At 34.4% G+C, this 24,199-nt stretch overlaps 1 protein-coding gene across 2 annotated transcripts in view; it reads right to left on the bottom strand.

Annotated features, from left to right (window-relative positions):
• Nucleotides 1-24,199, bottom strand: part of ASCC3 (activating signal cointegrator 1 complex subunit 3) — a 270,142-nt gene that overhangs the window by 81,571 nt on the left and 164,372 nt on the right. For both annotated transcript variants that reach the window (XM_065681163.1, XM_065681164.1), the window contains 7 exons: nucleotides 18,732-18,923; nucleotides 18,179-18,403; nucleotides 10,652-10,771; nucleotides 6,436-6,600; nucleotides 5,486-5,572; nucleotides 3,064-3,240; nucleotides 699-924 (listed from right to left, as the gene is read on the bottom strand). In XM_065681163.1, coding sequence (XP_065537235.1) covers nucleotides 699-924; nucleotides 3,064-3,240; nucleotides 5,486-5,572; nucleotides 6,436-6,600; nucleotides 10,652-10,771; nucleotides 18,179-18,403; nucleotides 18,732-18,923 — 1,192 coding nt within the window. The remainder of the gene's footprint in view (nucleotides 1-698; nucleotides 925-3,063; nucleotides 3,241-5,485; nucleotides 5,573-6,435; nucleotides 6,601-10,651; nucleotides 10,772-18,178; nucleotides 18,404-18,731; nucleotides 18,924-24,199) is intronic.

Below are 24,199 nucleotides of genomic sequence, written 5' to 3'. Positions count from 1 at the left end.
CAGTTTTTTTTTTGTTTTTTTGTTTTTTTACTTCAACCAGCTGGTGGACAGTCTATGCACAACAGTTTATACACACGTACTAGAAACTGTCATTATGTGTATCAGTAGCCTTGCGGATTTTCTCATTATTGAAGTGTCAAATCCTTTAAAAAATTCCATTAAGGTTTTGCTGCAATGACACAAGTGACAATGAATTCTTCATATTCAATGAATTAATGCAGTGTTTCAGAAGCAGACCATTTACTGATAGTATTCCAGGACATAATAATCTGCTTTTATTCTTTTTCATGTTAATAGTATTTCAATAAAAAAATTGGCCATATTTTGCCAATTGGTAAAAATAAAAAGATGCCTTTTATAGTAGTGCATTATATTATATGAGCAAGAAAGGAAGCACAGGTCAACATAAATATGTATATATATACATATATGTAAATACGTATCAACATACATTTCTATTTGGTATGTGTTCTGGAGTTGGCAGGACATGGGCTATTCTTACCCTCAAAGTTGTGCCATATTACAAGTTGTGGAGACTGAATATAAACCATCTTTATTGTTTAGAGCATAATACAATATTAATGTGCCTACATGGCTTCCAGGCCACAGTGGATCTATTAATGCATAGCTCAGACTTAGTTCTAACTTGCCCATTGATTACTAATAGTTTAAGAAGATCAGCATTGGTGATTTCTCACCTATTTCATCTTTCCTCATGTCCTTCATCTTGTCTATAGTGAGATTCTTCTCTTCCAACTTTGAAAGGACTGATGGTGGTAACACTGAGAACTGCCTCAAAGGGCTAACCCAGCCCCACAGCCGCTTGTCAATGACTTTGCTGAGATTCAGTAGTCGATATGTCATTGCAGGCCAACGTTTCCTAAGGGCAATCTCAAAAAGAGCTCGAACAATACGAGCTGCATTCTGGAGAGTGGAAAAAAAAAAGCAAAAATGTTGTCATTCTCTCAAGTATTCTTTGTAAAATGAAAAGGATCCCATAGACGCATCTTTGACAAACCATAACAACAGATTTTTCTTTTCAAACTTATTTCAAACATTCTTGAAAACTACTTTTTCCATCACTGTCTAGTGGCAGAACTACCTCATGGTTGCCCACAGAAATTATGAAAAGAAACATGTGCAACTAATTAATGTCGTGGCAAGTCTGACACAGAATTTCTAGTTGTGCTAACATTAGGGAGTTCTAAATTTATTGTGTCTTAGTCACTTCTGAAAGAAATTCACCTACCGTACCTAATATCTTCCTCCTCTGCCTGCAAATAATATACATGTGCAAAATCAGTTTCTATGAATTTGAAGTTTTTTTACTTCAGTTGTACTTCCATATTTCATGAATTTCATGAATTTCACGATGTTTGCACAGAAGTTTTACAGTAGTGACTTTTTTTTTTTTAATGTTACCATCTTCTGAGACTATTGTATAACCTGCCCGTACAAATCTGCTTTGGACCTGGAAAATTAATTATTAACATAAGCTTGAATGAGCTCAGTCTTATCCTGAAAACATAAGTTATGATATTACTTTCATAAACTTATCAAACTGTATTATGAAGTTGTTGTGGTTTTCTGGCTTTTTTGTTTGTGTGTTTTTCTTTTTCTTTTTTTGCCTACCCTGGATCAACAGTTCTGCTCTTGATTCATTGAATAGACTACAAACATTCTCTGCTGGCTCTGCAGTGTCAAAAGAAATAAAAAATAGAAAATTATTTGGTTATGATAGGAAGCATATGTTACTGAAGAAGCACATTTCTTTTACTCAGAAAGAACAAATGATTTTCTTAATAGTCACTATCCAATTAAAAATACTCCCAATTTGTAGCACTGGTTCCACATGTAGAATGAAGATCTGAGAAGACGACCATGTTGCCTCACTAAAAATGCTATAATTGAGACAGACAAATACAAGCAATTGTCTTGAAAGCAAAGATTAAAAGAATCATACTGAAAATGATCTTGCTGTGCAAGAACGACAATTTTTATGATGTGCATAATGATTTCAGAATTTTCTCATTTATACTCATACGTGCTATGAAATGTAAACACTTCTGAAGACGGTAATGTTAGTATGAAAATCTTCCTGAAGAATACATATACTTCTAAATACTTAACTTTCATCTTTAGCACCAACTAAATGCAATTGTACAATCAATTATTTCCAAAATGGTTTTCCAAGGATGATACAAAAATGATTCAATGCAAGATGTTGCTGACTGACAAAAAAAAAAAAAAAAAAAACCCAAAAGGGACAAAGAATGGACTAAAAGGTTAAACTTTATAATCTATTTTATACATTCATTATTGCTGCACCTCTGGGATTGTCTATGAGCATTTTGTGTCTTCGAGTTCTTCTGGATCCAGGATTCTAAACTTTCAGGCAACACCACTTTTTTTCTAAGATGGGCTGTAGTTGTGTAAGCAAGCAATTCTGTGTTACAGACTTGCAGTTCTCTTATTATTCTGTGTAATAAGTAAACATGCTGTGTAAATACCATCCATTCAGGTATCAATTCAAACTGACAAACAAATATATAGACCGATATTTTTGCATGATTTTTGCAAATCATAATTTTGGTTGAGTACGTCTAGCAATAAAATTGTAATAGCACACATTTCTTGTGTAAATTACTGTGTGTGTACAAGACATAGCTTATGTTTTGCAGAATGAAGCATAAAAGTACACAAACCATAAAACCAGACTGCAACAGTTTTCCAGATTTAGAAGAAACCCCAGTAAATTAAGAATAAAATGTCTGTGCAAACACAGTTAGAACTACTCCTACAAAAAGACTGCAGGGGTAATATGAACAAAAAGGGCATTCATAATTAGAAAAAAATTCAACGGTCTCCCAAGATAGACTTTTGGAAATCTTTTCTACTTAAGTATTATGCCACACATGCACACACACACACGGCTTGGATTTTCAGATTAATTTGCTAAAAATATTTAAATTGCAGATCAAGGCCTACTTACATAACTGTAAATAACTGGGAGAATGAATACAGCAGAAGACAGCAACAGATACATAAAATCCCTATTTTTACCTGTGCAACATAAGCAGAATCCGAAATAAGGGAGAAGCTGTCCATCTCCCCTCTGCTAATATACGTTTGAAGGAGGATATTAATTTTTCCATAATTGTTTTCCACACCTCCTGGAGCAGGAAGTTCACAGAAATCATTCAGTAAGGTATCCAGCTCTTCTATTTCTTCTTCTCTTACCTAAAACACAATTATAGATAATGAAGAGGCTGAAGCAGTTTGATAAGAATTTTTACACTGAAATCAAATTTTTCCTTATAACATAGTTATATTATTTTCAAAAGGAGTCTCTAGTTTTAAAGAAAAAAAAAAGAAGAAATAAAGCAGCAAACTCACATCTTCCACAATGTAGCTAATAGACCATAATTGAAACTATCTTAATAGTGACACAATTACATTTTATTATTCATCACTATCTATTAAGGTTGCCATTGACATACAAAAATTTATATGCCACCAAAATTGAATCTTCTGACCCTACCATCCTTCATCTGATGAGATTTTATTTTTTATTTGACCAGACTAAAACCTCTGTCCATCTGGATTAGGCGAGTCTTGAATTAACATTAAATGTACTCATTATAGTTACATAGTTTGCATGTGGCATAATACATTTTTAACTCAAAATTGTGAAGTAGTATGATTCATGATATTAAAATTTTCACTGTTAATAAGATTAAGTTTTAATATGAGTAAAGAAATATTAATATCTATGGTTTGAATAATGCATAACATTTCACATTCTAACTGATGACCCTTACATGGCAAAACCAGCATAAATCTACATATTCTTTGATTTACTGATAGTCTGTTAGTGTAAAACTTATTTAAAGAGGGTAAATGTTTGGTCCCTGCGGGGAAGCAGCTGAAAGGAATTTTCATTTAGACCTGACTACCTGACATATAAAATACCCTAAGACAACTGGGATAAAATTCCCAACTATCCAGCCACTATTCCTACAGGAAAGAAAAAAATGGACACAACCATCACAGATGACTGCAGTGTCAGGGGAATAGTACGCTCTGCTTACAACAGCATTTCTGATAATTTTTTCTGCTCTTGCATTACACAGTAAAGGTCAAATCCAGATCTGTATTTCAGCTATTGGTGACTTACCTATCTTAAAATACAGAATTTTTAAAGGCATTATGAAGACATGATTCATATTAACAAAAGTCACAATTTGTATCACACAGTGGGATAAATCCTGAGTTCTTGTGAAAATCAGTTACTAGTTTTAACATTCAGAGCTATACAGCAAATTAATCACAAGGAACTGGAAATGATGGTGCACTGATGCCACACCTTACAAGAAAATCATACAAAATTAGAAAAACTACACTTTAGTCCAGAAGCATTACTTCTAACTTTATTACAAATATAAAACCATATCACATCATATTTTCCAAATGCTTTCTTTTTAAATATTAAATTATGCTAAATTTAGAATTAGCAAAGCAGTATCTCTATCATAAAAAATCCTTTCTCGCTTGGAAAACGTTGCATATATCAATGTTTGTGTGTAAAACTTCACTGCTTATTATCTTCTATAATGGAAAAGATTACAGCAAAATAGAGTTTCTCCATTAGATAAAGAGATGGCAATACTCATACAATGTGTGCAAATATGTAAATATGTAGATGGTGTGGGATTCACACAGCCAGTTTGCAGAGCCAGGTGAATGACAGCCAACTCTGATCTGAAAGTTGTGTAATTGTTGTAAAATGGCAATGAGCCCAAGCTAATAAACCCTGCAGAGTCTGGCTTGCACCTCCATGATATAGAAGCATGGGCACAAACAAGCTCATGCCAGCTTGCAATGAATTGTCTTGAGTCCTACCCACACAGGAGGCATAAAGGAGGCTGGAATTGAACTGAATATGACAGTACAGTAATCCAGCCTGCACAGAAAAATCTGTTACAACAACTTTCTAGATTTCAAATTTGAAAATAACTTATCAGATTTTATCATTCTGCTAATCGAATATTGTTCTCTACATGAAGTATATCGCAGAGTTAACGTCAGTGAGTCCTGCCTCATTTCTGATAAAGCAAATTGTTCATGGAAATATGTAATAACAGTTTGAACTTCAAACAGGAAAACTTTCTCATCCCTGGGTGCACCACTCCAATGGACGCTTATCTTCACCTTTTAATAACTGAGGAGTGGAAAAGTTCTTAAAAGCATTTAAAAGGAATTTTCAGAGATCCATAACTAGTTATTAAATGTGCACTACAGTTCAAGCTGAACATATAAAGTTGAGTGACAGCATAAATAGCTCTTGGCAATTATGCACACTTAGAAAACATTTTATTATGGTGCTTATTATTTAACAAAACTTCGGTCTGTAGACGCTATGGAGTAAGTACTACAGTAGTGTCTAGTTTTAAGTCATTCTTTGTATGAAAAGATGCAACTTTACCTTTATCTGTTCAAATTCTTCAGCTTTTGATACTATAGCAAGAATATCACCTTCTGTTTTATGAGCATCAAACAATTCATTAAAAGTCTGTTAAAAATAAAACGATAGATTTAACACTGAAAATAAAAATACACATACAGCACAAAAGAAAGAAACATAACCAAGATTTCAAAAGGTATATAAGATTAAAATGTAAGTTATTTGAAGACCAGAGTGATACAATTTAAACAGCAACAATTTCTAGAATGACTTCTTAATACTTTCAGAAAAACAGTGCCTTTATACTCAGGCAACCCAAACTTGAGAGACATGCAGTCTATGGCCATTTCAAAAAAAGTCTAGGACATGTTTGAGTGAATAAATATGTGATACTAATTATACACAGTGACAGTAAACAGTTAAACACTATTAACTCAGTCTTCAGCTTCTATTCAAGAAAAAGACTTATTTCCTGTTAAAAAAAGGTTGTAAGATAAATGTGTACATCAATCAAGCTTCAAGTATTACAAAGCTTTGTACAAATGCATTTTCCCAACACATTTATAACACAATCTGATTACAGTACAAAAAGTTGTTTTAGGTTGGCAAGGTGATAGGAATTTCATGCAGAAAACCTTTTCTGTTATCAGACTCTAAAATTGAATGTGCTATCATGTATCAATGGTTGCGCATACTGTTGATATCAAAATGTTTTTTATAATTCACCTAAAAGAAGGGATTGGCAATAGAAATTTCAAACCTTACTTCACCCCAAGTCTAGATTTTCAGTATTGCTTTACATTTAGTTTCTTTCTTTTTCCTCTCTATTTCATCTCTCCCCATTTCGGTAAGTATGATTTGAAAATATACTGAACAAATCAGTTACATATTCTGTAATATCTTATAACTATTTTAGGTTATAGGTTCAAAAAGAAGACCCCCCCCCCCAGAAATAGAACATCATAATTTACCTCTATAGTATTGTATTTAATATAGTAGTGGCTGGCAGTTCTGCCTAAATCTGTTGAAGAAAAAAAGCCAGTTCGCTCTTCAAAGCGAATCATGCGGGCTTTGTCCAGTTTTCTGCCGACTTCAATTACCAGTTGTTCTCTGTGCTTTTCTAGACCTGGATCCATCTAGACATGAAACACACATATTTATTTGTATATAAGTGTTAAATAAATAATTTTATTGAGATAACCCAGTCACATAAAGGCAGAAATCAAATAAAATGATTTACCTGAGATCTCACTAATAACAGTTACACTGACATTACTGACCAAGAACTGTCTGTACAGGACAAAACAAACAGGATAATATTTCTTTTACAATGCTTCGAGAATAATAATGCAATGTAGACTAATAATAATTCTGAAAAAGTAGCATGATTATGAAATAAATTTACACTGAAGTTTTTAAAAGAAGTTTTAGTGATAACATATTCAGCATGAAATTATCATTATCACTCCACAAAAGCATGCCATCTTATGGTATCTTCTATTTATGAAAATAGCTAAGGATATACCTTGCCTGAGTATCTGACATGAGGATGGCTTTGTATCCGAAATAGAATAAGCTTCAAATTGGGGGGCTGAAATGTTTACTAGCAAAAAAACTCTTATGTTCCGCAAAAGCTTTGGGTATGTCATCTGGGATATTGTAATTATTGAGTTATTGATGTACTTCATAAACATTCACATTAAAAGCACACAAGGAGCTGCTTGTGCAAAACAGCACTTCTATTCATATAAAAGTTCAGGAACGCTGACATTTTTTTCAAGTAATGATGTACATTATCTTATTAGTACACACAAGGCTGGGCAAAACTCCCATCTAAGCGGGACTGCTGTAATTTGTGTTTCCACATATGCACCTGGGATGCTCACACTGATGAGGATTGGTGAAAAGGGATTTGTAGTCATGTTAACCCTCTGGTATATGTGCGCCCGAGATACGGTTCTAACAACACAAGTCACCAAATTTGAAAAGATTGTAACTCTGTTCTAGTCCACAGGCATCATTCTTATTTCAGGGCTTGTATAGTTCAGATTTCCTACAGGGCAAGTCACTCACCAGCACTCTTGGTAAATCTGCACCAGAGATATATGGCTGAGACCACAAAAAGGAGTTAGCTTTAAGAATTGCTATGCCTTGGTTTGCTCTGGTTTTCCCTGGGCCAGGATTCAGTTTCATCTCTGTGCTGAAGCACTTCATCTCACATTCAGTGAAGCTGCAGACAAATACAGACATCTCCACAAAGCAGCTGCAAGGCTAGCTCCTAATGTTCCCCATCTTTGCCAGTTACTCTGAAGCTGTTTCTCCTTAGTTATGGCTTGCCTTAGTTTCATGTCAAAAGCTAAGATGGCAAAGGTCTAGAGTGCTTTTCTCAATAGTAAGTCATGCACCGAGGTCAGATTTCAGATCAGAGGTGGTCAAAAAAAGTGATCAGGATGCCAGATGTTAACATTTCTTAAAACAAAACAGTGGGGAAAAAAAAAATCTAAAAAATATCAAAACTTCCCTACTCCTTTGGTAGTCCCAATTACCTGCCAATCTTTTTTGTCTTACATATAAAAAGGCTAAAGCTGTAACAGTAGACTAACATTCTTTTACAAAACAAAGGTTTTAACTTTAAAGGAAAGGTCATCAATTGGAAAAAGGCTGTGAAGCAATATTCCAGCCTGCAGGATCCATGGCTAGGACCCTTCTTATTGAATTTGCATAATTAGAAATCCAACAGAGTAAAAGATCCAGCCTAGAACATCCAGACTTTCAAAAATGAACCTTGTCCTGCCCACAGCAAGAAACAGAGTAGGTTTGGAGTATACATATGGAAATCTAAGAATGTATGATAAACTATGTTATTATTCACGTTTTCCTCTAGCTAACAGAGAAGTGTTGGGGACAAGCCCCTCTAACTTTTACAGATGTTATAAACATACACCTTATGGGGATAAAAAGCTTTGCTTAACTGTGGGAACACGAGAGTGGAACGAAAAAGAGAAAAAGGACAAAGGGACCACCTTTTCTTTGGAACCCTTAAAGGATGAAAAAGTGCCTGTAATTCATACCACAGACTTCAGTCATACAACACCCACATTTACTAAACTTTTTCCTTCCACTGTTTGTTTCTACTTGCTTCTCATTGTAATTTTGGCATTTTTTTCAGCTCAGTAAAAGGCATTACTGGAACTCCTAGCAAACAACTTAAAAAGTCATAAATCAAAGCACTGTGCCTGGAGCAGCCTACTCCTGGGCATAGCCCAGAAACAGGCTAGGTGGGGAAGAGTAACACCCCAGAGGGAGGTGCGTGTTTGCCCTGGTCTCCCTGTGTGGTGCAACACACTCCTTTTATGTGGACAGGCTGGACATATGGTGCCCTAACGTAATTACTGGGTGTGGTGAGCACCTGTGGAAAGGGAAAAGAAAATGAGTTTGCATCTTTTCAGTCCCACTGAATAGCTGGGAACTGACCCATGATGGTTAAGCAGATATTTGGATTTTGAATGGGTAGCACTGTCAGCCAAAACAGAGATAGAAACTGGCATGCTGCGACACTACTAAGAAACAATAAGACGCCAATTATGAATATTGGATACCTATACCCAGAACAGAAGAAATAGAACAGCCTAAAGTGAGCAAATCTGTGGCTATGCCCAGATCTGGCACTGTACCATCCGTATACTGTCTATAGCACATTAGCTTTGGAGTTTAAAAACGGTTTATGTAGAAAATAATGTGTTTAGCATTGGTTTTGCTCCTACATGAATGGATAACACTTCAAATTGATGTAATTTATTACTGCCTTAACAAAAAAATAGTAATGTTTATTATTAGCACATCAAATCAGAAAGGGCAGAATGGAGTTTAGTAGCAGGAAAAGACAACTTCTGGCAATCTCCAATTTCTCAGCAGCTGAATTAAAAACACAAAAGCAAGGGAGGGGGCAACTGCCCTTGCTTATTATTTTTTACATGTACAAAAATATTTCTGTTAGCGTTTTACTACTTTTTTCTTTTACCAGTTATTACCACCACGGATACATTTCTTTTAATCTAAAATTTGTTAATAACACTGGTCAAAAAAAAAATCTGATTTTTTTTTTTTTACAGGCATTTAAAGGAATGGGACAACAACTTTCTTCTCATACGCAAATCAATTTTTGCTTTTCATTTCTCTATTACTTAATGATTTGTGTTATACAGTATTACCATATTAACACATGGTAATACACTGTAAGGCTTTTTATCGAAAACAAATCTGAGATGACCAGAGGTCTAAAGGTGTCTGTAGAAGCTTGCTCAAAAAACAGTCTACCTATTTTTGCTTCAGTTTCCAGTGCCAGACACAAAAGCTATTACAAAATGCCTCCTGACACGTATCTCTACATGTTACTATGACCCAAAGAGTATCATGACAAATTATGAAATCACAAAAATAGATTCATGTGAAATAGGACATGTGAAATGAACTGCAGTTACTGTACTCTTGCGAGAGTTTCACCTGCATTAGGGTCAGTTACCCATGTCCAAACTATGTTATCATGTTTATACTTATAAACAGCCGTACAGAAAAAAGTAACAATATTCAGATAATCTGTGAACTGTTAAATTCCTAAAAATTACATGTGATGAAAAAAACTTGAACACCCCTCTTATGTAACTGTGCTCTGATTTATATCCTGCATGGAACACTCCAAATAAACAAAGCCAAATAAAATAAATGAATAAAAAAATCTTATAATTACTAAATCACAAGAAAGAAAAAAAATCCTCAATTAAAAATGTAATTTTATAATTTATAAGATATCATGTGATGAAACATTCTGAACCAAAAGGTGGTGGGGACAGGGGAAAGCAAGCAACTCAAGAATGCTTTATTCTATCATTTATATCTAGCCTACAAAATTGAAAAACTGACGATAGGTTAAGTTACAGTAATTGTCTGTTAGGAATGAATGTTGTCCTTTGGAGCATAACTTGGTCAGTTAAAACGCGTTTATGTGAACAGAAGGGGCCTCTTTAGCGTTAAAAATACTGTGCTACAGAAAAATATCTTCCTTTTCTAAGCACTTTACAAGAATTGCTGATGTCAGGTTAAGTAGAAACAGCAAATATTTATCCTCACATCAGAGAAGGATTAGAGACCTAGAACAGGTTACAGATTTTTTTAAAATGCATTTTATACCTGATAAGCTTTGTGACTGATGCCATATACTAATGGATTTGCTCTCATCCGTACATAAAGATAAGTGTAACTTATCCACTTTACTGCTTCTTCCACATTAGTTACTGTTCCAAGAGCAATCTGGAAATAGGAGAAGAGACAAAATTAAACATCTATGTTACAGCTGAATGTATTTGTAACAGCTGAAAACATTTGGAATTCAGAGCATTAGCACTAGATTAAAGAAAGTAGCAGTATGTTTCCAACTTAAATTATTTGAAAATAATCATCATAGAATATTATTTTAAAATGATCATTGTTGAATCATCATTACACACCTTTATCTTATATAACATTATACCATAACATGGTATGATATGTGACATAATATTTGAGATACGTGACCCAGATAATACACCACTTATAATTTTTGCAACTAAAAGATGATACTGAATAAGCTTGTTATAAAAAAGGCAAACAAACCAACATAATTCTTTAGCAAATATGCTCAGGGTGATTTAAAGAATATCTTAAAAAAATCTATTTACATTTAAAAGATTTTTCATATCAGTGTGAAAGCACAAGTCCTAACCCAAATGACAGCAACCATCTTTAGGATTTTCTTCATCGTGCCTTCATACTTGGCAATTTGTTTACACACAGTTTTTACAAATAGTTTTCTCCTTTTTGTTCTAGCAATTCAGATATACAGGTACCTGCTACATTCTTGTTATATCAAAACATAACAAAATGGAACAGGTAATATGCATATATACATATTTATTTTTCAAGGCTGAATCAGACATACAGCCTTGTTTTGTTTTTTTTTGTTTGTTTGTTTTTACTGAGGTTTTTTTGCCAATTCAATAGTTCTAGCACCCAAGTATTTACCATATACACATTTTTACACGACAACTTCAGCTCTATTTTATATTGGTTATATTCCTCAGAAGCATTTTACTGCTTAATTACAGTTAACTTGATTTTACCTGGAGAATGTAATATTTCCTGTATGTCCCATGACTATTTTTTGCTTGTTACTGGTTGTTTAAAACAATCAAAAGTCCCTCTTACTGATATTTTTTGTGAACCATTACTAGATTTTGAAAGTTATTTTTGTTTTTTTTTGGTGTTTGGTTTTCACTTAAATGTTCCATGACTTGGCAAAAAATTAAGAAAACCCCATACAACTGTGGTTTCATATGCATGTTCAGATCTAAGCATCTAAACCTTAATAATACAGATGTGCTTTTTTGAAATATCAGAAATATCTAGTAAAAAATAATAATGTAAGCCAAATCTGCCTTGAGTTTAAGTATCAAATCTGGCAAAACCTTATTGATATCAATGACTAATAGCATGAAGTAACCCCAAGCTTTGTCTTACATATTTTTCAAGAGATAATCTGTTCTTCAATAGCATAAGGAGGTCAGGGGAAGCCCTGTTGTGTTGTTTTGCAAAGTAAATAGTTACATAATGCATTGAAGTAACTACAGAAGCATTCAGTTCTTCATAGACTCCTACAGGGATAACATTTAATACAGCCCACATCTAATACATTAATACAAACTAATCAGTTTGCTACCAGGGTTAATTTCAGTATTTGGTTTCTTTCCACGATTCAAATATCTTTCAGTACACAATGTGAGATCACATAACAACATTTTCACCCAAACAACCATTTTCACAATCATGAAAATGTAAAATTCTCATTAGTGAGGAAAGTGAAGTCTGACAACTAAAAAAACCCCCACAAAACAAACCTCAGTATTTCCTCATTTGTTCAGATATCTGATTGTACTCCTTGTAAATTCAACATTTTCATGAGTTAAAAGTAAAACTAAAGGAAAAAAGTGATTATGCAATACAGTCGGGTTTCAGATATGGTACTGAAATCTAATACTGCACTTTCCTCTCTCACCCAACTTTAATGAATAGTCAATGGATAAAATGCAGAGACAGAAACAAAAAGGCAACTTCTAAATATTTGCTGCCATCTAGTGCTCGAGTGAAGTTCTTATCGTTGGTTTGAAAGTGCATCTGTGTGCTAGAACAGTATGAAAATCAGATCTTACTGATACAAACACTTAATAGTAATTATGAAATAAATTATTTACAAAGTTAAGAGAAGCTCTGTTGAGACCTAAAATACACAGTATTTATAAAATCAATAAACAGATGAGGTGATACTTAGTAAAATGAAAGAAAAAAAAAGTTCTAAATTTTCCAGTTTCCTCAACCATGCATAGGTAATTATATAGATTAATCAATGAGTAGAAATATTTACTATGTAGACATTGCATTGTTTGACTGCACCAGTCATCACAAAATGCTTTTTTTAAAAAACCATTCAAATATAAATAATGGTGTTGCACTCACAAAATGAAAATTTGAGGAGTACATTAATCTCACTGTGTCACTTTAAATGAAAAAAAAAAATAGATCATCATGCTCATAAATGTTCAACTAATTGTTCAATAGCCAATATCACCATCACCAAGTGACGTGGTCATGTAGTAGTCTGCATTTTCATTAGAAGATTTCTTTTTACAAATGCTAATTACAGACTTTATCAAATTGAGCAGCATTTCAGAGGAGGTGTTTTTGATTTTCAAACAAGTGTAAACAGATATAAGTAGCAGGGCTTCCTGGTAGTAGTTTTTGAACAATGAAGTTCTTCTCTGATATTTATATGCAGATTAGAAAAGGGCATAAAAATATTTTTGCTAATATATACTGCGTTATATAACATATAAGAGAACATAATATCCTGTTTTTGATGTAAGAATGTTTAATTGCTATTATATTTGTATAATTAAGTCAGGTTAAATGGGTGAAAAAAATTCTATATATGAATCAAATATTTGTTGTTAAGGTAAGAGAGCAAGGAATCTTTCTAACAACCTAAAAAGCAATCTTCCATTTGCTTTGGAAACCAGTGTATTTTGAAGTAGTACTTCAGCATCTGAAGTGATTACAATCTTGTTCTTGTATGACTTTTGAAATAACTACTTAATGCTACTAGAACCATCCCAAGTGGGACAGAAACTCCAATAGTCACACATGGCCAAAGGACTATAAAGTACAACTGGACTACATCAGAAATGTCATTGTACATTAACTCCAAATAACTTGTCTACTATCTGGACACAGCTGAAGAAGGTGAGAGGGGAATGGATGAGGTTGCTGGTCTCCAAGCTCAAAGGCCCTGGGACATCCAGGGAGAAAACTTCAGTTTCCCCCAGCAGTGCTTTGGCCCCTACCAGGATTAGCTGTTAGTTACCCAACTCCTGAGTGGTTTTTTGGAAGGGTTTTGAAGGAATTCTTTGTCTGAGAACTACTCTTTCCAAGAGAAAAATTGATTAAAAGGTTTGCTCGAACTGAACAAGTCACCACCTTTTACACTCCTGGCTTCACAACAAAATCTTAAGTAAATGCAGTGAAAGGCAAATCCCCCGGGGAAGGTATACCTACTGTCCAGCACTGCAAATTCTCTTCGTTTCTAGGCTCTCTGGGGAAAGGAGTCATCCCAGCAACAAGCTGGAGTCCAGCTGTGGATATCAGCAAGAGCTCTATCAGGTGGAAACAATTAGAGAAGGAATAGTGACCTGCATTGTATGAGCTATTGATGATAGTTCCCAGATAAGTTAAAGTTTATGATCTAATTAAACCACATCCCCTGCATCTTATCTTTCTTCCTGTATTTCCAGAAAATACAGTCGTAGGTTTTTTCTGCTTGCCAGCTGGTCAACTAACCCAGGACTTGCTGCTCTCAACCAAGCACCCCAACAAGGTGTTTCTTTTATTTCTTTTTACATTCCATTACGCCCAGTGGCGCAACTTCAACAGAAAACAAAAAGGGACTCTCCATACCTATGTTGATCATCACTGACCATTTAAGCTGCTTCTGATCATTTTTAGAAGAAAAAAAACCCCAAAACAAATGTCAGAAGAAATCTGCACAAAAGAATACTCTGTGGGTTGAGGTGCTGACATACATATTTAAAGTCTTAATTTTGGTGTCTAATCAATGAAGTTGGTGTATTTCAACTTTTCTCACTGTAGCTTTCCTAAGAGCAAATGAACAGGGACATCAAGGCCAGCGTGCTGTCTCTATGATAGGTAACAGCAAATGCTGAAAGGCAGAATGTGGCAATAAGAAACAAGCATCATATAAATTTATCCTAAATCCTTAAACTGTTGCACCTCAAGAACTTTAGCTAAAGGTATTGTCTTTGCATTTGATATCTTTCAATGGATTTTTATTCCATTTTTGGACTGTTCTACCCTGCAGAAAAGATTTCTGTCGTCTGATCACCCAGCTGGCATTCTTTTGTGTATTCTGAACCTGCCAGTGGCTCATCTCAATATTTCTTGGTTCTTATCCTAGGAGAAATTCACCCTTTTGCCATATCACTCTTTCCTTCATAAAACTCCGTCATGTAATCTCCCATTTACCTTTGTTCTTGCCTGAAACATGCAGGTAAACTAGTGTGGTCCTTTCATAGGAGCTTTGCCCATTCTCCCTGAAAAATTTGTGCTTCCAGAAAATTAATTTTGAGAGGAGAATTAAAAATACCCAAATTTATTTGCATCATTGCCCAAATTTTCTCCCTTGCATCACATTCAAGGGTCAAAATGCAAGGTCTATTCAAACGTATAAAATTCAAGGGTCTGGATTAGAGCTGGTGATTGTGTGGCTAGGATTACATATTGTATTACCCCAATATCTGAATCACTACCTCATTCTTACCACCTACTTATTTCTGTCAAGAGACCTTGTCTAGATAAAAGCAACTTTATATTCTTCTGGAAACATGGAGCCTTAACGTATTTCCAACTGCTGCCTTTATTTTACTATTTTTTCCAGCCACTGATCCATCTATAATAAATTAAGAATTTAAACAAGTCAGCACTGCTTCTGGCCTTTAATTGGTTCCTCTTTACAACTACAGCATAAGTATTTGGATTTCCTGAATGACTTGCAAGAAAAACAGACTATGCTCCTAAAATATGTTGTTTTATTATACATCAGTGCAGACTTCCTGTACTAATAACATGCTCTGTTAAGGCAAAGATGATAGCGGCCATCAGCATACTGTTGAGATTTCTGTAACAAATAAGTCAATAAACACATATTTTGTCCCAATATATAGTGCTAGTTACTACCAAAGGGATGACCAAAACTGAATGTATTTCCTAAGACTATTTACTGATCTGTATGATGGCATATGTTTTAAAATGTATTTATTTTTTTCAGAATGCTGCAGCCTATGGAAGAGCCACCTCCAGATAAACATAACAATTTCTAAAACACCTGTATCCTTCTCAGAGGATTCTACTAAGTTAGATCAAATTAGCACATACAGAAGCTTAAACTGACTCGAATTATAAAGAAATGATAAAGTTACTTTCCAAAACCCTCCTAACACAATAGGTCCTTGTAACTACTCATAGTATTGATTTCCTGCAATCTGGCAGGCGCTAATTTTTCTTCCATGTCATGACAGAAGGATAAGTAACACCACACATACCAGATGACCAAAAAATGGTGGTTTCATGCCGTTGTTACTGTATTGCTTTTCAGCATTTTCCATTGCTATTTCTACTAACAACCACTTATCACAGTGACGAACAAAAAAATCTTCAGCTGCTGTAACTGTACTGCAGCCACAGAATCTTCAGTAATTTAAAGCCAGGAGTACACTGTTCCTTTCAGATAACACTACCACACTACAAAATCTGAAAAGAAATAGTTTTGTCTAAACTAGTTTGTCAGTTTTCTGCACATTTCCTCAAACCCCAAATTCTGCAATAGAAGTACTGCACTTACAGGTAGTTTCTATTATTCTGTATGTCACACACTTCCTATATATCTTTGATTGGATAAGTTTAGATAACTGTCTCCTACACAACAGAGTTATTGTTCTATTCCATATTTTTTATTATTTAATTCTACTATTTTAACAGGACAGGAGGATTACCTTCTTGATTTTACGCCTTCAATGTAACCAAATTATTTTTGCAGTGCCTACTAGCACTACTTTTCAGAAAACTACTTGGATGCTTGATTACTGTTAAAAGTCAATAAAATTCTTAAGATTGCTTTTATTGTTACCAATCTTACCCAAATTGTTGCTCCTCATTTTCTTTTGGACTATTTTTAGTATTTCATAGTTACTGTAGACATTGTAAGCTCACAGAGCCCTTTACCACTTGAATGCTTTGCTTTTGGATGCCTTTTTCCCCTTTTTACTAAGTATCCATTTGGACATACTCAGCTGGTGCTAAAGAATGGTATTTACCTTTCCAAGTCTCCGCTGATTTTTTTTTTAACAGCTTTTATGCTAGTAAAGTGTTTATTGTTAAATGCAGGGAAAAGAAAAAAAAAAAGGAAAAAGATAAGAGACTACTACTTTTAAAAACGGCTGTTAAAATCAGAAGCCTGTGAGAAATTAGAATTGTTTTGTATTCTAACAATCAACCAGGTCTATTCCACCTTCGACATGTTTTTTTGGTGCTAACTGCACCAAAGTCAATGCTATCAGCAGTTTGGTACCCTAATTTACTATCTAGTACAATAACACGCAGAAATATGCAATTGTAAATATTTTCTTAAGCCATTCCAAACACTTCATGTGAGACAAACACCTAGGACTTTAAGAATTCACAATTGGTACAGTGGAAAAGGAGGAAGCGGAGAGGAACTCTGAAGTGTATCTATAACCAAATACGTCTTTTCTTTGCTGCTGAAAATAGAATTAGTTTTCAATTTTTTTTTCTCCTCTGCATAAGATGTTCAATAAATGTAAAATTCATTTGTCTGTCCTCTCAGAACCAAAGAAACCCTCCCTTTAACCTTACATATAAGAATCACTTCTGCTTTCTGGCCTTGCTGGAAAATTCCTGCTTATTCAGAACTACAGCTCAGATCAGAGGAACAACACGCTGCTCCTTAAAACCTCTCTCTCTCTGCAGAATATTACACATTGAAAATTAATAGCTTAAATCTCACACTTCCTTAAGCAAGCATGCTCAGCTGAGAGGAAAGAAATAGGCCTGGAACTCCTGGTTCATCAAGTTAAATCTTCTTTTCCTCATTTGCAATCAAATCTTCCATACAAATACCATCACTTATTACAAAATATTCACCACAGAAAAAAATTAAATCTCCACTACTACTAAAAGACAGTCTATTCCAAAAGTAAGCTTGTTTGTTCACAGATAATGCTTTCTTTTTTTTTTTTTTGAGGATTTTAAACTCTAATAAAGCGCTTCTGATTAAAAGGTAAATGCTGTGTTCCTACAGTTTTATCTTAATGGTATTTTGACCCTCCCTACGACTTCTAATACTTACTACATTCTGTAAAAGGCCCCCAACATTTTCATATGTGTAACAGTTCACTCCTTTTAAACATACACACCTATAGACTACCAGCAATAAAATTTCCATTTCAGATATTTTAAGTGTGACAATACTGCATTTTTGTCCCAAATAATATTAGTATTTTAAAGTTTGCTAGTTTCTCTAAATAAATAAAAAGTTACCTCTGCATTTAGGTTGTCTGCAAGGCTTTCAAGAAACTGGCTTTCAATTGGATTCTGCTGAGTAAGAAGAGTCAAGTAATGACTGAGTTTATCGTGAGTTGTAATAATGATGCCTTCTCCAAATTTGTCAAACTGAGGCCGTCCAGCTCGACCAAATATCTGCATGACATCTAGAATTCCAAGGTCAACAAAGGAGCCTCTTTTTGCAGCATATATTTGTGTTCCCTGGTTGAGGAAAAGTTAATAAAAATTAACATAAATACACATGAATATAATCCCGATGAGCTGAATACTGAAATTAGGCAAATACAGCATGATTTCAGAAGTGTACTTTAACTAATCCTCTCATAATCTTTGATATATTTAAATCTTTACTATACAAACTAGACTCCCACTGGAGAGAATCAGTTTAATGAGATATAAATAATATTTTGCATCAATCAGATACTTCCCTTCTGGGCCCCAAAACCACAATAAAGATCTTGCTATCTATGCTACTTTACAAGTTTCTTTTAAGACAGCTACCCATGTGCAGAGTAATGGAAGCTCTTACCTTAATAACAACAGCATGAGCAGGAAGATTGACACCCCAGGCGAGCGTAGCTGTGCAAACCAGGACTTTGATATGTCCATTGGAAAACAAGTTCTCAACCAGATTTCTGTCTTGCCGCAGCATTCCTGCATGATGAATACTAAATCCATCTGGAAACAGCTCACGTAACTGCTTATTTCTGGATCTCTGTACCTAGAGTGGACAAGCATAAAAATTAAATTCATTTCTAATTACTGTACAAGAACCACTGCATTAAGAAAAATTACGGGGAAAAAACCCACAGAATATTATTATTAGTCATACAAAAGAAACTGGTTCTACTTATGTCAAGCTTTTCATCGACGCCAATATGTCATGATTTTCTATACATGGATTTGACTTCTAGTCTTACTTTCCAGAGAATACACTTAATTGTTTAAAAGAATACTGTTAGAAAAATATAGCTTCACCTAAACAGAGATTCAAATTTACTGTCATTTACAAATTTACAATCATTATGAACACCAAAACAGAGAACTCATTGCTTTTTTCTTTAAGAGCAGCTATTTCAGAATATGCAGGCAGCTAGGACAGGCTGAAGGCAGCAGGCCACACATTATACTTAATGATAAGGAGGGGATACCTTTCCCCACCACTAGCCATTGCAGCAGCTTGGCACAGCATCAACTAACAAATTCACAGCACGGAATCAAACTGCTCATCTACTCCTTATTTTTATCTTCCCCATGTGTAGGAGGCTGGGAACTCAGTCTGCAAAATCTCAGGTCCTCCAGCCTCCCACTGCGTACAAGGTCTGTAAGCAAGTCTCCCTTATTTCTGGGTGCTAGTTTTATCACACTTCACCTAAAACAGATATTTGACTCACAGTTAAGAAAAGCTAATACACTCCCCTTCCAAACACTAAACTCTGAAACTCCAGTTGCTTTGGATTGTGACTTCCAGAAGCAACAGGGAAGGAAAAAAGAAATCTAACCACTTAAAAAGCAAACCCAAAGCACCAGAGTTCATGCCATTTTAGCATGAACAGTTGTCTTTCTGTTCAGAAACAAGGCTTTGGCCTAAAGCTTAAGTATAAGAAAAAGTACAGCTTTTTTATTACAATTGGCAGTAGGAAAGGAACAGTAGCCCTGTTGTAAACTGGAATAAAGGGCCTTTACCAAGTTTATATGAGCTTAAACACAACATCAGAAAGCATGCCTTATGAAGGTGTTCTCTTCACTCTCACCCCTGGATACTGGTTTTTCTAATCTTCAGGTTGCAATGTCCCTGGCTTGCCACAAACAACTCTGATTTTCCTCCCATCTCTTCCACATTACTAACTGCTGCACTCACTTCTTGTGGCAATGATGATACTAACCTTTCCCTAAACCAGATTTCTGTATTATCTTTGTCAGCAGAGAATCTCTGCTTTTCCATAGACCACAAGAGTCAAGTATTTTTGGACTACCACTTTATTTTCAGCTGTATATTACAGTGAATTAATTCTAGATAATTTATATTATTATTTTAAATATACACAATTATTAATACCTGACACACAGCCACTGAAAGCTGACTTCAGGGGTACAGAGTGGGTAAAGCAAAGCACAATATGGCTCATAGTACTGGCATACTGCCAAACATGAACAATAAATCTCTGCAAACAGAAATAAATGGGAGATGAGAATACAATTATGAAGGAGCAAATGGAAAGAAAAATGTAGTGGGAAAAACAGATTTCTCAGCTTCACAGTTATCCAGCTTCTTAATATCTGATCTTTCCTGCTTTAGCAGTAATTATTTACTTTAATTTAAAGGAAATAAAACTCAGCTTTTAACTACATAGGTTGTTTTTTTTTTTTTTTTTTTGGCAAATTTAATTAACTGCTGTAGTGCTTGAAAAATGAATAAATAAGAAATTGAGAAAATGGCAATGTGGTTCATGAAGTCTGCTCTTTATGACATAGCAAATGGAAACAAATATTTCATGAAGAACACAAACGCACCAAGGCTCACATTTCTAGTTTATCAACAACAAATCTCACAGAAGACAGGCATGTGGAAAATTCACTTCAGCTGCAAATCTGAGAATTGTGACAGAGAAATTTGGATTGATCTTGTTTACATTCAGAACATGGTTTAAGTATTTGAGAATGTAATTAGCTTTTGTTTTAAATGAAGCAAATCTTCCTAAGTGATAAGGCAACCATCAGAAATTTCACTTTTTTAGTAGTTTTCCTGGTGTGTGACTATTTTACAGGTATTAAAATACATTTTAAAAAGTACAATTTTTCAATATCAAAATACACTTTAAATATTATAATCTCTAGCTGAAAAAAGCCAAATCTGTTTCTGAAATTGTCACAATTTAAAAATTGCATCCCTCTTTTTTTTTTTTTGTAACCTGATTGCTTAAGTTGTTTAATGTGATTGAAAGTCAGGGCAGTTTACTAATGGGAAACTAAGAACAGTAATATCTTGCATTACATATGGAAGGAAATTTGTTTACAATATATTTACAGTTTTAGGAACTGCAATTTTGCCAATTTAGAGAAAGGAACTTGTAAAGGCAGGGAAAAAGAGGGAGGGAAAAAGTTTGTGACAGAAAACACACTTAGATGTGGCAATGCTGGTCTGACTATGATTCAAGTTCTTACAAGCTTAAGATTAATCAACCATGTGAGTGCTCCATCCCTGGCGGTGTTCAAGGCCAGGTTGGATGAAGCCTTGTGTGGGATGGTTTAGTGTGAGGTGTCCCTGCCCATGGCAGGGGGGTTGGAACTAGATGATCTTGAGGTCCTTTCCAACCCTAACTATTCTATGATTCTACTACGTAGGAACTCACTCCGAAACGTATCCATATAGTTGCATTTAAAGTATATCTGCACACTGCTAAAATCTCCCACATATTCTAAAACAACTTCTGTGTTAATATTCGCAATAATATTTTGCCGGTTCATTTATTGAATCTATGAAGTGCTAGACACCCAGGTTACACAGGAATCAGTTGTGAGGCACATTAGATACATTTTTTCTGACACAGAAGATGATAAATTATTTTAAATGAAAAACAAAACACTTTTGACATAGGAAAAAACAAATGTCAAGCAAATCAAATCACTAACTACCCTGGATGATTCCATTAACTGCCCAGAAACAGAACTAATTTTCTTTCCATAAATATTTTGCCATTTAAAATTACAAACATACAAGGCAAGTTAGTTCAAGAACAATAAAGTGATCTGATTTTATAAAGTTACACTTCAAAAACAAAATAAATAAATAAATCACATGTCTCAGTGATGGCTTGGAAGACTGCTCATACAGCATATCCTTTAATGGCAAAATATTTGAAAACAAACCTTCTAAGCTCTTGTGCCAATGAATTGCATGGTTATTCTATTAAACCTGGATTTTAATGGTTGCAGAGACAACATCACCACCAACTACTAAATAAAAAAGTTTTACTGTTCTAAACTCGTTCTATTACAGACTAAAAGGTTTTGCTTAAAATGTAAACAAAATGTCACTAAGTGCCTCAGGTGTATGGAGAAACTGTTGTTATGAGGTCTGGCACTGGTCTCCTGATTAGAATTGATTTTCTTTCCCCTCCCTTATTGCTCAAGAGGGCTGTAGATTTATGACCTTTGCTTACATGTGTGTGTGCATCTAAAGCAGTATGTATTAAACAAATTCCTAGCTTAGCTTGCTGCCACCTGTATTTCTCTTTTAAATGTCATTAATTTCATGCAGTACTTGATTAAGACACATTAAAAATGCCACAATTAGACATAGAAAAATATTCTACTTAACTTTAATGAGAAGTGAGGCAGAAAAAAAGATTTAATCACAATTTAAGGTATTTCAGCTAAAGGCTTACTTAAAGATAACACCCTTTCTTATCCTTTTCTTGCCTCTGGTATCACAAAGGCATCATCATTCATAAAGACTGAAAGCTGAGTGGCTTTTGTCTGCATTACCAATATTACACAAGTCAAATAAATAAATAACTAAATATTTTTAAGTGGGCTAGTAGGTACTTTTTTTCTTATTTTATCTAAAAAATAAGAAAAATAATAAAGAAATAAATTTTGACTATGAAGAAGCTGCCAATACATTACTTCTAGAGAAGTGGAACATCAACATGTCTTTTCTTTAATCTGCAATTGCCATTCCCATCTAGGACAGACTAAGCAGATCACCATTATTTGGTATGATCAGAGTTGGCTTTTTTTCTTTCTGTAAATTACTTATTTTTCCTTTCTGTTTCCTCATTTTGAAGATATGGTTTCCAGCTTTGCAATTTGGTGGTTTTTCTCTACTAATAACACAGGTTTTGACAATAATTTATTTTTTATCAGTAACAGAAATGGCACAGGCTATTCTAGTATATTTCTCACAATCCCCTTACTATAGCAAAACTTCATGCTTGTGACTGTAAGACTCAATCATTGTAATTTCCTTTCTGTGGATTTCACAACAGGACAGCACTTGTAGTTTGTACAGAATGCACTATCATATTTGGTCATCGGTTTGCACAATTCTGAGCAATTTATTCCTATCTTTCATTCTCTGCACTGTCCTGACACCCTGCAAAGTACTAGCTCTTAATTTTGAGACCTCATTAACTTCACTTGATGATTGTAGGTGCTCAGCACAGAAATCACATACACCTAAACCAAACATTCAGGTATATTTTGCTGTAGCCTTCAATGAAGGGCAGTTTTAATTAGTACTGCCACTGTGTGATGAATATAATTCATTTATTCCCAAAACAACTATTCACTAACTTTCCTGAAGACATCAGAAAGTGTTGACTTTCTAAATTGTTTAAAGTTCCAACAAGACAGAAGCCTCCTTTCCCTCATTCATATTAATCATACTGCTGAATCTGCTCTGCTGGGTCATTTAAAGAATACTGATTGCCTTTCAAAATTTATGAGATCAAGGTGAGATGGGAGAAGTCGCCATCCATTCAGGAAGTAAAGGGTGACTAAAAAAAGCAGAATGAAAAAAGGTAAGTTAAAAAGTCCATCAATGAGCTTATTCCTGTTCCTTGAGTACAAAACGGTAACATGACTTCTGTATGTATGAGGACTGAGAGAAACAGAAAGAAATTATCAAAAAACTGCACAATCATTAAGCATTTTTGCTCTTCAGAATTTACTACATACGTATTACATATTAATTGACAGATACAAATTAAATCTTTAACATAAATGTTTTTCTTTTTTTTAACAATTGCTGGTTCAAAGGGGAGAGATCAAATGTTAGATAGCGCCAATAAACCCCTGAAAAGCTTTTTTAAATATGAAGTAAAAATATAATAAGTTTTTGTTGCAGAAAAATACCACAAGACTCTTTCATATGCACATTTGGAATATATGAAACCTAGAAAAAACACTAAACCATGAAGACAAGCAGTATCACTATCTGACAGTTCATGAAAGAAACTAAACATGAAGAAATACAGATTGGAGTCAAAAGGT

Source organism: Lathamus discolor, chromosome 5 (genome assembly GCF_037157495.1).
Source record: "Lathamus discolor isolate bLatDis1 chromosome 5, bLatDis1.hap1, whole genome shotgun sequence".
NCBI classification, from domain to species: domain Eukaryota; kingdom Metazoa; phylum Chordata; class Aves; order Psittaciformes; family Psittacidae; genus Lathamus; species Lathamus discolor.
The sequence above is the reverse complement of the archived record's forward strand: the minus strand, read 5'-3'. Positions and strand labels throughout refer to the sequence as shown.